The sequence below is a fragment of the Lonchura striata genome, chromosome 8 (assembly GCF_046129695.1).
Source record: "Lonchura striata isolate bLonStr1 chromosome 8, bLonStr1.mat, whole genome shotgun sequence".
Classification (NCBI taxonomy): domain Eukaryota; kingdom Metazoa; phylum Chordata; class Aves; order Passeriformes; family Estrildidae; genus Lonchura; species Lonchura striata.
The window spans coordinates 19,239,207-19,254,762 of NC_134610.1; the positions used below are offsets into that span (position 1 = coordinate 19,239,207).

Genomic DNA, 15,556 nt, shown 5'->3' on the forward strand with positions numbered 1-15,556 from the left:
CACACAATATTGTGTAGCATATTTCCAGCATTACTAAATGTGTTATGAAACCAATCAGCCCTTCAAAATATTCCATAGCAGCACTGGACTGAACTAGTCTCTTCAGTTTCGAAAGAATTAATTATGTTGGTGGCCAAGCAATACTTTTGGTTAACAAACAGAGAACAAAGAACATTTAATTCCTTTTGGTTTCTAGATTTTACCCCACAATATTCTGGACAACTTTAAATATTACTCACTTTCTTTCATATTACTTCCACTGATTAAAATAAGTTATAAATCAGCCAGGTAAAGCTTACACCTCCATACTGAATAATAAATCTTTCTGGAACTTAGCTTCTTGACAAAAAATGAGTCATTATTTCCCTTTACATCTTCACATGACAAATACTTGAGTTTTTAAGAACCTTGCAATAATCATGTAAGTACAATTTACTAACAATTCCTGCCCACTTTGAGTTCTGAATTCATGCTGGGATCAAATCTCTCCCCTTATAGCTCACTTGGATACTACTTTACTTATCCTAGCAATTATGACATAATTCACTTAATACACTGTTACATTAACTCAATGCCCACATATAGAACTGCTACTTCTGCATTTTCAACATTCAACAACTGATCTCTTTAATTCCTCAATGAATTTGTTTTGCAGTTGGACATTTAAAAACATCACTAATATAGCTATAGAACCACTACGTTACTCAATTGTTGTATTTACCTTTTTGTGGGAAGTTAGCTTACACAAAATCTGAGATCCAGCTTATCCCATCCTACTTTTTAAAAGCTCATTGCATAAACAATCCAGAAAAATCTATCCAGATATGCTATACAGATATCCCAGTGATTGCAGAGAAGTCATAAATAGCCTAAATGTTGATGTCAAAATGATTATGCATTATAGAAAAGTTCTATGCAAGTGTTAAGACAATCTGTGCTAAAGCTAAGATAAAGTACGTTTCAGCATTAACCAGATATCATATTCTCCATGCAGAAGGAAAAAGGCAGGGGGATTCACAATCAGCAGTAAACCCCACATGCATGAAAAACAGACATGGGAGAAACATACCTAGCTTTCTGAGATATTCTCTTTATTTTCTCACTAAAATAGTAAAAGAACTGGTTATAACAGATGTTTTGCATAGATAAATTACAAAAAATATTTTGAGGTTTGCTGTGATATAGCTCCCTGTCAAATCTGCAGAACAGAATAAAATTTTCTGCCAAAAGCACATAAAATAGAACTACTTTCTTGAACACAGAGGGCTGTAGCATCAGAGTACAGCAAATAAGTGTCAACCACAAACTAATTAAGGAAATATGACAAACTGTACAAGAAAGTAGAAAATTATCTGGAAATACAAGTCTTACTTTCCTCCATCAGAGAGCTCAGACACACTGTATTGCAGGATCTCTCCTGAAACATCTTTCTTATCTGAAGAATAATCAGCTATCGCCACCAGCCATGGTTAAAAGAATGTTAGAGTCCTACTGACACTGACACTGACAAAGGCATTTAAGAAATCTGTGGCTAGAAAGTGAAACCAGATATATTTAGATCTGACATAGGTTCTTTTATTAGTGACTGCATTCAGCTTTAAAATGAAATATCAGCCCTAGTGATGGCTGTTTGCTTTCAGACACTTTCTTGTTAAGGAGATTTCTGCCTATAGCCATACAGAGCTCAGCACTTGTCAGCTTGATACAATGCCATCAACACACAAAGATTAGACTGAAAAAGTCCAAGGATGACCATTAACTATGTTTGGGGCATTCAAGTAAACCTGACATGGACATGTCAGCATCACAGCTGGTAAGGAAAACCTAAACGAAAGTAGTCCACTATCAGTGGGTGTTATTTTCTCCCTGACTTGTCCTTTAAAATAGGTAAGTCATCAAAGTTGAAAGGGAACTCTCTAGGGGAACCCCCTATTATAAACATTACTCAAGATTAAATTCCTTTTGCTCTGCTCCACATCTCAAATATCTTCATAAGAAGTTTTATTTATACGTGATAAATGTTTATATTAAAAAATTCACAATCCACAAGACTTTAGAGCTATCAGAACTGGAATTTTCCTTGTGGTTGACATAACTAACGCTACTTTATAAGGCAAGCAGAAATTCTCTGTGACTGAACGGATCACATATTCATTCCTTCCCCCATATTCTCAGCCACTGAAGGTCCTGTGAACCAAGCAGACAAACCAAACAGATTTCTCCTTCTTCTCCCTCCCAGCTGCCAGATTCCTGGGAATCACTGTGATTAGTCCCTTCTGTACCAGCACTGAACGTCCCAGGTCCAGTGCTGGTGATGAACTTGTCACTGGGAAGTACAACAACATAGGGAAGACTAGAACTGCCCTAACATCAAGCATTTACAAGTCCTGAGTAAGTAACTTAGACTCAAGCTGCTGGTGGAGAGTGAGACCCTGGACCCTTGTGGCCAGAGATGCTTCCATCATCATCTGCTACCTCTGAGGACTGACTCCTATCTTCCATATCATCTTCCAGTCTAGATTATGATTGTTATATTGGCATATCAAACAGTGCATTGGATTTTGACCCAATCTGCAGAGGGTTCCACTGACTGGAAACAGTAACTAAATTATATTACAAATTCTATGATACTTAGTTGATAAGAAATCATAAGTTAGGATGTAGTCAATAAGAAATCTTCAGTTGTCATATTACAAGTTCTCTATTATGCTACTTATAAATTGTTCCTAACAGATTCTGTTTGTAGAAATCCTGTGCCACTCTAGTCATAATTTCTGTATTATAGTAAACATAATATCTGGTTAATAAAATAAAGCTTAAATTTTAATTACATTTTGGTAAATTGGCAAAATTATTCTGCTTAGATGTGCTAAAAAAAGAAGGGTATGGGGGGAACAACCAATACACAAAAACTACTTAATAAATTCAATTGAACCTAAACCAAACAAGTAAATTAGCTAAAAATATTTAGTTCTGATCCAAAAAAACACTGAATCTCTTGTAAAATATGCTACTTAAAACATATAATACATTAATGGGCAGCAAATGTGAAATGGAAATAAAGTATCTCTGCTCCAGTTTGCAAAGTTTATGCTTTGCTCAGAAGTTCCATGGCTTTCAGGTCTGCTTGAGGTGTCTTAGAACCACTTTATACACCTGGTCTGCTCACACTCCCTTCACTATCATGTTTCCAAAGCTGTGATTATGAAGTAAAATAAAGTATAGCATTTTAAGAGCTTAATGAACCAAGTGGTATGAAATTGAACAGTGAAAAGTCTGGAATGATCTCTCCTCTCAATCACATTATTTTTCATATGAACTGCCACATTAAAAAGAAAAAAGTGAAACATGTTATGTGTAAGAGCAAAATAAACTATGCTCTGTTTCAATACTAATTTTACTACAATTTACAGCATTTGCAGAGCAGGAATTAGGAATTCAATACCACCAAGAAACAACATGTATTCCACCACACAGCAAACAGGGTGTTTAGCTGTACTCACCTAACGAATACCTAAAATGCCTTCACTTTCATATCAGCATGTAAAGGTAACTTGTGAATCCACCAAACTTCAGGACTAGAAAATACACGCCATTGAACAATGAGTAACATTACATGTAACAGTTCATTATTTGAAGAGATTTGAAGGAATACTTTTCTTTGGGCATAATGAAAAAAAACTAGCTGTAAACCAGCTCAAAGGACAGAGCAGGGGAAGAAGAGCACTAAGGCACATGAGACCTTCTCCAGTTATAGATATACTGGAGATATTGAGGAAAACTTTTTTTTTACAAAAATGTTGTTTTGTAACCAGGCCTACCCTGGCTTCCTTCAAATTGAGAAAGAATCCAACTTCACTCACACTTCAAAATTATTAGGGAAGAAGAAACAAAAAGTAGCAGCCAAAGAGCAGCTCTTTGGCTCCTGCTGCCACTGCTCCTGCAGCACAGCCATGCTGCACAGCCCCCGGCACACTGCAGGCAGGAGGCAGCTCCTGATGGACACACCATGCTGGGGCTGCCGTGGGATAAGGACAAATGTGGGTGTACAGTACTCCACACAAATGTATCCAATACATCCATATTCATTCTGCATTTTCAGTGGGTGTTAAAGCATGAAAAAGAGCAAAGGATACAATTTGATTAAGAATTTATAGATTTTATCTGCCATGTTATTATCCGTTCACCCTCACTTGAAAAGAAACATGGATTCTGATAATTTTGTTCTCCCTGTTGTTTCATCATAAATATAGAAACCATTATTCAATATGCATACAACTCTAAAAAACTAGAAGGGAAAACCCACACTGAAAATGTCTCTGTATAACTATGGGAAAACCTGATATCTGGTATTCACTGTGGAACCAAAAGTTACTTTACTAGGGTACCATTAGGACTCCACAGAACTCTCCTATAAAAACAGGGAAAATTGAGATTTGCTATGCTGCGTCACGTCTCCTGCCTAGAAAAAAAGCTGTTAAAAAAGAATTACTATTCATTTCTGAAGCAGCACTATAAACAAATTCTGGTGTTGATTTAGTCTGCATATTTTATTGTTTCTCATTTAGTTTGAAAGTAAACACTTGGAACAATTCTAATACCATGAATGCAGTATTTTCCAAGTATTCCGGATGTCACCACACAGTGCATCATTCTCTTCCGAGAATGAAAAACAGCAATCTACCAAAACAAAGGCATTATTGCTATAGTAGTGTCATAAAGATCTCTAATTAATACAGCAGTTTTGAACTACAAATCTTCAGCTAGTTCACCCCAACAAAATGTGCCTCCTAGAATTTGAGTCTACTGTGACCACACACTACAAGCAGAAAACTTACCTATTTCTCATATATTGCTTCTCATGAAACAGTGGAAGAGTTGGAGCAATATTAATACTATCGTATAATTAAATTTTCATTAGGCGATTCTAATCTAATTCTAATGAGGTTCCTATTATTAGTCTGAAGTGGCTTAGAGTCTGGAAGTACAAGACACTAAGAGGCATAAATTATCAGCTTAAATTCGGTCCCTGTAATAAAATGTCTTCAAAGCAAGAAAGTGAGAAGGAAAAAGCAACTTCATTATTAAATGGCTAAGCTTCTGAGTCCGAGTATGTTGCTTCTCAGAAGTCTAAAGCAATAGCTCAAGTTTATGCTCTTGTTCATATTACTCCTAAAAGACAGAAGCCACAGTTAACAAATAGACCATATTTTTTGGTCAGTTAAATTAACTATTTTTGTACCGGTACCCTGAACCAGGTATACTTGGCACATAGACATTCAATATAGATCTTGATTTTCAAGACTTTTAAGTACACAATTCTTCTGAAAGGATGATAAGGAGCACAAAAAAGCTCCAAAATTTCAGTCTGTTTCCAATTCTAATTTCTCTAAGTGCAGAAGCACAGCTCAAAAGCTATGTAATAATTATATTACATCAGCCTATAGGACATTCTCAAGTTTCATCTATATTTAACTTACAATCAAAATACCTCAGAGGAATAATTAGGCTAATAATTCAGAAATTGTTATTTGTAAAGACAAAGGATTAATGGAGACAGCTAATTTATTATACTGAAGTTTCACTTCTTATAAGGAAAAAAGGAATATTTTAGAGAGAATTCTTTTCTCAACACTTTTTCACCTAACCAGTCTCACCTCATTCTGCCTGATAATGTTCTTACACTCACAAGCTTCAACCATGAAACTCTTGTGCACATCCAAAGACCTTCAAACTTAGTAAGAAACAGTAAAAACTAGTAGAGCTGTAAAAATGTGTCATCACACTGGAAAGGTTGTGCTGTAAGGATTTCACCCCACTGGAAAGGTTGTGCTGTAAAAGGCAGAAATAAGGAAAAAACCACTCATCCAATACAGTTCGTTCATTATTTACACAGGGTAAGAAGTATCAACATACATTAAGTATGATTTTTTGGGGGTGCAGGGAAACTCACTTTTAATTTTGGGCACCAGAAAATATCCTAGTGACATATCTGCTTTCCAAGTGCTGCAAGCATAGTGCTCCTCTGCAACCCCTGCCCAGCAGTATCCCAATGACTTCAGCAAACCCAAGAAGTTAACAAGAGTAGCTAACTTGATTGTAAGGGCCCATTCTTTAAACATCAAGAATTACTATTATTACTGGGGAAAAAAAAACATCTCTATCAACTGCTGCATTACAGTTCCAAACTATTTTGGAAGGTCAAACGGGGGAAGAGAAAGAGAGCACCAAGGCAGTGCACATAAGAATTAAATATGACCTAGACAAGTAGCCACTATATGACCCATCCACATCTCCTTTGCATGGAGAGCTAACTGTTTGTTCCCCTCAAGCCAATCAGAACAGATGTGGTTTTGTTTCCAGTTAAGGAAGAGAAGCTCCATTTGACAAACAGATTCTGGGAAAAAAACCAACTGGTCTAGGACCTAAGAGAAAGTGATTCTTCATTAAAAGAAAAAAAAGTAAAGCAGTTCTTAAGTTGTTTCAGAACAACTTGTGTCCCAGTCTAAAAAAGCTTTGCCAGATCTGAACTCATCCCCTGCCATCACAGCACAGTGCTGGTTACAAGAAGTAGTTCTACTCTGAAGATGCAAAGCCTTGCTGCTGTAACACTTAGCAAGGGGCAAAATCATGAAATTTCTTCAAATTTCTACATGTTCATCAGTAGAACAGCTCCTCTTCTAACACTCAAGCAAATCCTGCGGAGCCAGGACTTTGCAGGTTCCAGAGTTATTGGGCCTTAACTGTAAGAAGAACTTGGAAGGAAGGGAAAGAGAAAGCATAGGAAGAATAGAGCAACCAATAGGGAAGTAGGCAGATCGGAAGAGCAGGAAAGCATATTTTCTATAAATTATCATTACACAGCACCAGCCAACTGCCTGATGTGTTGATCTATGTTCCTTTACCCTTACAGTAAACAAGGTTAATATCCTGGTTACTTCCAATCAAGAGAAACCCAAAGGAAGCTTTTTTTTTACAATTTACATTAATATTGTTTTAAAATTCATTAGATTACAAAAATGTTCGAACATTGAATCACTTAAAGTTTTAGTTCTATTGAACCAATGAAAACTACAGCTATGTGCAGCCATGTCTCCAATCTCATTATTTCTAATGCACTTCCATTCAAAAAAAAACCAAAAAAGAGCCAAGACAGGTCCCCTCCCCAACACTACCACATGGAGACAAAGCAAATAATTAACAACTTCGAGCTCTGCACAGCCTCATTAGCAGCACAGCACTGTGAATGTTCCACAAGGTGTTTTTAAATTGCACCATGACCACCTTTACCCTGGCAACTGAATTAAAAGCCACTCCTTATTAAAATACTAAATGGGGATTTAATATTTCCACCATTTCTACAGATGGTTATTAGCAGACAGAAAATATCAACCAATTATTTCCCAAAATGTAAAATTTAATTTACAAAATTAAACTCTTCCTGCCAAGCTGCAATTGTATTAAGTCACAATTAATATCACAAAGGCTGTATTTAATATGTGCATGTAAAATATGCTTAGGCTGCTGTAGTAACCTCTAAGATTTATTGGTAAGGAATAGAATTTACTTTGGAGCAGAATTAAGGCAGACATTTTTCTTTTTACAAAATGTTTTGGTAAAAGACATTAGGTACCATTAAGTATTACTTACCAAATTATGCAGACTCTCATGCAAGAATTATGGAGGTTTTGCAAGAGCAAATACAAAATTTTTCCATAGCTTTAGTTGTTAGTGTGGTATTTCATTCAGTACAGTCTGATTTACTTTACAGCACATACGTGAAAATTACTGCAAAAGAAAGACCTTCAAATGTTTAAAAAATCCTGATTCAGCACAGGGATAAGAAATTTTGGAAAATGTGAATGAGACATGTCTGATTAACAGAAGAACAAAACAGAACTGTTATTTCACCTCTAAATATAGAGGCTTTTCAAAACAGTGTACAGCACTACCAACATGAGTTCCTGAAGGCCATAAACAGAGACAATCAAAGATCTCTGATAATACCAAATAGAGTGGAGTCTATTCTCTGTCAATCAAAGAGCCATTAGCAATACATGCAGCAGGGGAGGAAAAAAAAGTAAATAACATACCCTGAAAACACAACCAAGGACCCCAGAGCCATTAACCAAGAGCAGTTCTCAGGATGCTTATAACAAGAACCATAAAATCAGCAAAACAGTCTCACATAGTAACTTGTTCTACTCAAAATCCCAACACACTTGACTTAGCAACACTGCACCTTATGAGGCAACAAACCACAAGATATTTTTTAACTCAAAGTTAGAAAAAAAAAATAGACAAACACACCACAAGTTCAACTAAGGTAACTTTTTAATTATCTGCAGCCAATATAGATAATCCGTCTCATAAAAGTAACCCTTTATTTCAATCTAATTCTGGCTGTTTCCCAGCCAAAATAATTTTCCAAGTCAGTTGCAGCAGGAGAGAAAAATATAATTTTATAATGGAAACTAGTACCCAACTTAATCACAAGATAATCCACTGCTTCTCCATAACAGAATCCGCCTTCCATCAATTCAGGATGGCAATAAATTACATCTGGCAGAGAAGCATCAACTCCAAAGTAGTTTTCCAAAAAAAATTCGAAGCAACTTGATCATACCTAAACAAAAAAATAAAATAAAAAAGAGCACCACCCAAAATAAAACAAAAAAAACTGACCAAGATTTAATGCTGCTTTGTCTCATCCACATGATGTAGGGCTCATTACAATTTGAAAGGTAGGAAGACAATTTTAAAAAACTGAGAATTTAATAAAGTGTTAATGCAGATTACCATTTAAATGCTTGTTCTTTGAATATTTATATTGCTTCTGAGGAAAAAAAGGTCATATGTACATGACAAATTCAAATAAATCTATTTCAGTTATTTTATTCTGAATACTTGGTTATAAACCCAAACTGCTTAAGAACACCTCTCAGTGTTGCTTTTTTAATCCAAGTCATATTCATCTTACAAAAAAAAAAGACAAAAAGCAACAAAATCCCCTCCACACATATTAAAATCCACTGAGCATTTTAATGCATTTAACTTAGAAAAAGATCTCCCAGGTCTTCACCAATTTAAATCTGGCTCTACCTTAACAGCAATTACAGTTCTTATCTCTGTAACTACTGCCAGAAGGTTGGTTGGATCCTCCTTTCCTAACAATTAGGAATCCCTGTTAGATGGGATTCTAAGTGCTTTTATATATGGACAGCCTGTTTTAATCTGAATTAATGTAAAAGTTTTCGCTTTGTGCTATACATTTACAGAGAGCAGAGTGTTTTTCTCCCACTGCAGAAAATATAAGCATCTAGGCATTAATTGGAAGAGTCTCTTCCTTGCATCAAACCTATCAATCACAAAGCCATGCAGCAAGTCAAACAGGGAATCTGATCCTGCAGAAAACTGACCCGGCAGAAGAACTAGTTCGCTGTCAGATCAATGTGATCCTTTCAGCAGCTGCCTGTTAGAGCAGATTAAATGCATCATGAAACAGCATACAAAGAGTTTACAGAGAACTGGCCAGCCACATAAAAAATAAAGCAGACTTGGAATAACATCACATAAGAAGCACTCCTTAAAGCTAGTATTTTCTCCTCAGCAGACACTTGAATCTCCCAGCCATCCTGAAGGATACAACAGACAAAAAAATAATAAAAAAAAAAAAAGTTTTTCATTGGAAATCCATATCATGTGGCACTGGTTTTCAACATAGCATGTGGCTAGACACAGATGCTCAACAAGAAGTGTTCATGTTCTCACAGAGAAGAATAGAACTTCTCCAACTGCAAAATCCAAGGGATGGAAATGGCCCACGAGACTAACAATTATTTTAATTTCATAATCCCGACCAAAACTTTTAAACATTCCTAAAACAGCTATTCCTGCATCTCTGCTTTAGTTACCAAAGACTCTAAATTCTATTCTGTCAGAAAGCATGTGATACACCATAATGGTTTATCTTTCCTCCTGCAAAGTCCAAAATGGTGCTTCACTGCATCATTATTTTCTCATTTAACTGGGAAAGGGCTGTTGTAACTGAACTCAACTGACATTATGCAGCTCCTCAGGGAGAAGTATGTGGAGCTTTCCAGAGGTGATCAGCTTTGTTTCAACAAGAGGTATCTACTCCTGTTCACAACACAATTAACCCTGGCATAGCACATGCAAAGGGCTGCTGCTGAGCTAAGTTCAGACTGTGTCATTCTCTCCTCCCTCAGATATAAAAAATATTATTTAAGAGTCCCTTACCATGTTCATTAAAACAAATGATATTCATCCTACAGCTCCAAAATTATGTTAGCATGTGGTCAAACACATGGAATTTACAGGGGCCTTGGTTTGGCTGGGTTTTTTTCAAAAAGTAGGGTGGGGCATGTTCAGTTGGGTTTTTTTACTATTTTTAATAGTATCCAGACTAAATTTAATCTCATAGGGAGTCTCCTGTAAACTAAGAGAACAAATAGAAGGTGTTAATGAAAAAATAAATGTTTGACTAAGCACAAGATTTTTTAGTCAAGTGGTACAAAATAAATCTCAGCAACTTTCAAAGACAGTCATGGAGGAAACCTAAGTTTAGTGAAATTAGAGCAGACAAGTTCAGTGTGTCCAAGATTCTGATTCAATATACCCTGACCTCAATTTACTAAGCATTCAGTTAAATAATATCAATATTTAGGAGCACCCACAGGTAACTAGCAAAAAAGTTTCTCTACAGCTCAGTATCTGCTCAGTATCCGATTTAACATCCACTTGTTCAATGGATGTATATAAATATATATTAGTTAGGATTACAGTATACATATCAAAGGATACTAGCTTTTAGGTGGAAAGAATAAAGCGGAAAGGAGTTTTTAAAGGAAATTCTCATACAGGCATTCTACAGGTACTGTAACAGAAAAAAACTATTATTTAAGTAACTCATATGACTCATATTACACCCTAGACAAGGATTAATCCAAGACCTTTGAGGCCTTTTTCACCTTAGAAGAGGGACCTTCTGCTCAGCAAAGACACACCTTTATGCTAGTAGAATCACTTCCACTTGGCTAACTTTGATCCATCCCCCAGACTCAGGAAGACAGTCTTCTGTCCAGTAAACCCATACTTTTGGGGGTCTCCACAGGCAACACCTGCTCAATACCAAACCAAAGCAGCCACCTCCAGGAACCTGAACACCTGAACCCTCATCCCTCCTATTCACAGCCTGGAAGTACAAACAGAAACACAAAGGTACCACCTGGGTCAACAAAAAGCCATCCCTTTTTAACAAAGAAATGCCTTTCTCAACTATTTTGTTTCTGGCTGTGGAAAATAAAAAAGCTTAATGACAAAGCTGAGTACACACACTTCCAAATCAATAACATGGTTCTGGTTGTCATCAGCCTGACAACAATTAGCAATTAGTGTAATACTGAAGACAATCAACAGCAGGCAAGTCACCTGGACTCTTCTCACTTAAGTGGCCTTATTTGTAAGAAACAGCAATCAGAGCTGGTCTTTGCCATCTGCAGTATTTGCTAGAAGTTTAAAATGTTACATACAAATACAAGCAAGTTTTCCCAAAGTAGATAATTGGCAGCAAGCAGCACCTAGGGCAAGAAATGAAAAACTTTCCATCGCACATACTTTCAACAACAGTTAGCATTCACAAAGTAAAATTCAAAATAACCTTATCCAAATAAAGGGAATGGAGGCTGAACACATCTGATCTGCATTAGCTGGCTACCTGAACAAAGTGCTGAAGCACACAGCCAAGCGAGTCCCCTTTCTACAGGCACATGGGAGGGGACCAGCAGACGGGTTAAACTTCACATGGCAAACCGGGTCAAAAGCAGGTTGGCCGGGGTGAAAATGAAGCTGTAATCCCCTGCTGGCCTTACGTGCCACCGACGGGGCACAAGGAGATGTGAACAAGATGAAATGGTAAGGGAGAAGAGGAAACAGTTTAAATATGTATATACGTATATATATTGATTAAGAGAGAGTCGTCACGTGAGCAGCAGATCTACGGGTGAGATCTACCTCCCCCATGAAAGCGCCGGAAAAATGCAGAGTAATCTGAGCGGATGCACGCACATGTGCGCATCCACGGACACACACACCGTAGACACGCAAAGCACACAGAGCGCATCTGCGGAGTTGCCGGGGTCCCAGCGCCAACCCGCAGGTCAAGGCTGGAGTGACGATGCACCGCAGGACAGCGGCACCTCCGCCGAGCCGCACCGGGCGGGGCACGGCGGGTTCTAGCTGGAGCCGCCGCCCGCCGGGGCCGCCCGCTGCCGGGCGGATAAAGTTTGCAGCAGCCGCCGCTGCAGTGCCGGGTGCGTCCGCCGCAGTGAGCGAGCCCTGCCTGCGGGAGAGCGAGCGCCGGTAGGCCCGGAGCCGGCCGCGGCATCCCTGCCTTCCTTCCCACCTCCGCCCCGCCGCGCCCCCGCTCCACTGACCGATCACCTCCTGCAGCTCGTACGCGTCCCTGCAGATGGGCCAGCCGGCGGCCGGGCCGGCGGGCGCGGGCGCCGGCTGGGGCTGCTGGACGTGGACCGGCGACTCGCCCTGCTCCGCCATGATGCTGCCGGGGCGCCCAGGCACCCGACGACCTTCTCCAAACTTCCCCTCCAGCAACACCTTTCAGCCGCGCTCTGCCTCCCGCCCGCCCTGCCCGCGCAGCCGGCCGCCCGCCCGGCGGAGGGAGGAGGCAGGGCACCGAGGGGGAGGAGGCAGAGGCGGGCGTCGCCGCCGGCCCCGGCCGCTCGCCCAGCGCCGCTGCGGAGAGATGGAGCCCAGCGCGGAGCCTGGGCCCGGCGGCCCCGGGCGGTGTCGGTGCGGCGCCGGCAGAGCGAGGCGGTGCCCCCGGGCGCGCCCCGCCCGAGGGAGAAGCGGCCCCGCGCACCGCGCCGCTCGCCGCCTTCCCCTCGTAACCTACCTGCGTGCCTGCTGGCGGCAGCTCTGGCCATCGCCCTTCCCCGCTCATCCCGCGGCTCGCTGGGATGCTCTGTGCGTCTGGAAGCACCGCGAGGTCCGGCACAGGGCGGCGGGCTGGGCGTGTGCAGGCCACGGTCCTGCCGGCGCACTGCCGGACCCCGCCGGGGCCAGCGCGGGACGGGCAGGACTGGAGGGAGGGAGGGAGGGAAGCCACGTCGCGTGGCGGATGCTAAGGCACCTGTTAGGCCGATAGCAGAAGCACACAGGCTGCTCTGGAGCACAGCTCGCTAGAAGTGTCACTGCTGCAAGATGACTTGTAGTCGAATTTAAGGACGTGAAGAAAGTATTTGCTTTCATCGGTGATCGTGCAAAGTGTTTAAATCACCATATGACCAGTAACCCTCTCCAGGATAAGCAGGACAGCTGCACCCTGTCACTTCAGTGCACACACTGCCTCAGCTCATGCTACCAAGGACTGAGGACAATTGAAAATGGTCCCTTTGGCTAACCAGTACCAAGTGATTTAAACAAATAAGAACCATGATTAAATGTCTCTAGTGCTTCCCATTACACAGTGCAAGGTTAAAAAAAAAAAAAAAAAAAAAAAAAAACACCAAAAAAACCCACAACCAAACCGGGGTTGAATGAAATTGCTGTTCATAATAGTATGGATTTTTTACTTCTACACTCTTAGTAGTGTCAAGTGCTCAGTGATATCATCAGGATTTTACTTATTATGAAGTAATTTAGAAAACAGTTATTTGTGTAGTCAACAGTCTCATTCCTACTTTGAATGCTTTGCATTTTAAGATTTATGGAGCTCTGGGAAGATGAGTGGTAATATAAGATTTCCATATAGTTCAAAATCTTACTTCCTGCTACAGAATGAACTTAAGAGAATTAGAATACAGTATGAAAGCAGGAAAGCTATAGCACTGTCGAAAAGAACAGAACCTCACAAATTGTTAGGAGTATGATGAACTGCGATTTAGAATCAAGCAAAGATACATGTAACAACTAATGCCTGTTAGCTACTTTGTGCCATTTGGGATAATGTCCTTTTAGTTACTAATTTTTTTTGTGTGTGTGGTTAGTTCAGTGAGGACTCAGTTAATTCAAGGTTATTCCAAAAAGGAAAGAAAGTTACTTCTATTTGGTTGTGTTGCTGAGAAAGCTGAAGGAAGTTCTAACCACTGCTTAATGATTGATCAGGTGTATCCACAACTTGCAAATATTTGCGCACTGCGCTTCCATTTTCTCACAAGCAAAAGTTTAGCTTAGTATAGAGACTTTTAGCAGTAGAATAAAATTATTTCACATTTTTGTGCTGAACTAATGATACCTCTCAATCTCATTTTTAAAAGCTAGATGATTGGAGTATATACAAATTAGAAATTATTTGCCACAAAACTGAAGGTCATCAAGACTTGGATGAGGAAGTATTAAATTGTCATTCGGCATTAAGTTTAATGCCAAGACCTTTCTGCCAGGAATAGCATAAAAAAAAATAGTAGAAGAGCAACAGTACAGGCCAAATCAATCAGCAGAGAAAATGGGTTACTCACTATTGATGGAAAACAGCCAACTTCTCCATCTGTACTCAGTTGTTGGGAGGGAGGAGGTTGGAGGTGGTTAGTTTCTGAGCCATGAATTTCTGTGATGCTACTGCCATATTGCTCTTTAAACTGCTGGTTAACATCTGATACCATTATAGTTATTTTTGTCCTGATTGTTGCCCAATTTGACCAAAAATCCCTACAATTTTGGGGATTTCTAGAGTGCACCTTCCCCCTGTAATTAGTTGAAATGAGTAGCTTCTACAGGAGGGCCCTTCCCGGATAGCAATTTTACAAGCAGTGGGAAGTTCCGTGCGTGCAGGGCACAGCTCGGGAGAAGGTCTCGCTGCAGCGCCGGCTGCGAGGGCAGCGCGGGGCCGGGAGCGGGAGCGGGGCCGGGAGCGGGGCCGGGGCCGGGAGCGGGGCCGGGGGCCGGGGGCCGGGAGCGGGGCCCGGGGCCGGGAGCGGGGCCCGGGGCCGGGAGCGGGGCCGGGAGCCGGGAGCGGGGGCCGGGAGCGGGGCCCGGGGCCGGGAGCGGGGCCGGGGGCCGGGAGCGGGGCCGGGGGCCGGGAGCGGGGCCGGGGGCCGGGAGCGGGGCCGGGAGCTGCTCGGCCCCTGCTGCAGGCGGCGGGGAAGGGCCCTGCAGCCCCGGGCTCGGCCGCACTCCGCCGCGCAGGCAGCGCCCTTCTCCGCAAGGCTTTCTGGACACTGAAATAGCAACCTGCCGGTTTAGAATGTTCCAGAGAAACCGATATGCCTCGTGTACAAATCACTGTTCTTCGATGACAGTTCAGAATGGTCCTGTCTGAATGTGATTTAGTCTGAGTGCCTGAAGACATAGGATTCCATGAGATTGTTTGGGTCACTGAGTCCAGTCATGAAATGAGTGATTCCAAACTGAAAAAATAATTTACACAGCCAGGTTACAATCAAAATTGATGAAATTTAAAACCATGTAGACCACTATGACAGGAGAGTTAAGCCACACAAATCTTTTGAAAGTTCCTGCAGTACCCTCTGCAGATTGGACAAAACTGTGTTCAGAGCAAAATAAGTCAGACTCCTTT

General features: G+C 40.9%; 1 protein-coding gene across 4 annotated transcripts in view; it reads right to left on the reverse strand.

The window, feature by feature from the left end:
- The window catches only part of STK39 (serine/threonine kinase 39), an 84,096-nt gene extending 69,443 nt beyond the window's left edge, over nucleotides 1-14,653 (reverse strand). For 2 of the 4 annotated variants that reach the window (XM_021534750.2, XM_077785028.1), the window contains exon 1: nucleotides 12,456-12,668. In XM_021534750.2, coding sequence (XP_021390425.1) covers nucleotides 12,456-12,576 — 121 coding nt within the window. In that variant the 5' untranslated portion in view covers nucleotides 12,577-12,668. Of the gene's footprint in view, nucleotides 1-12,455; nucleotides 12,669-12,930; nucleotides 13,211-14,498 lie in introns of those variants that run through there. The other 2 variants (XM_077785029.1, XM_077785030.1) reach the window with 2 other exon arrangements.
- Nucleotides 14,654-15,556: the final 903 nt, after the last annotated feature.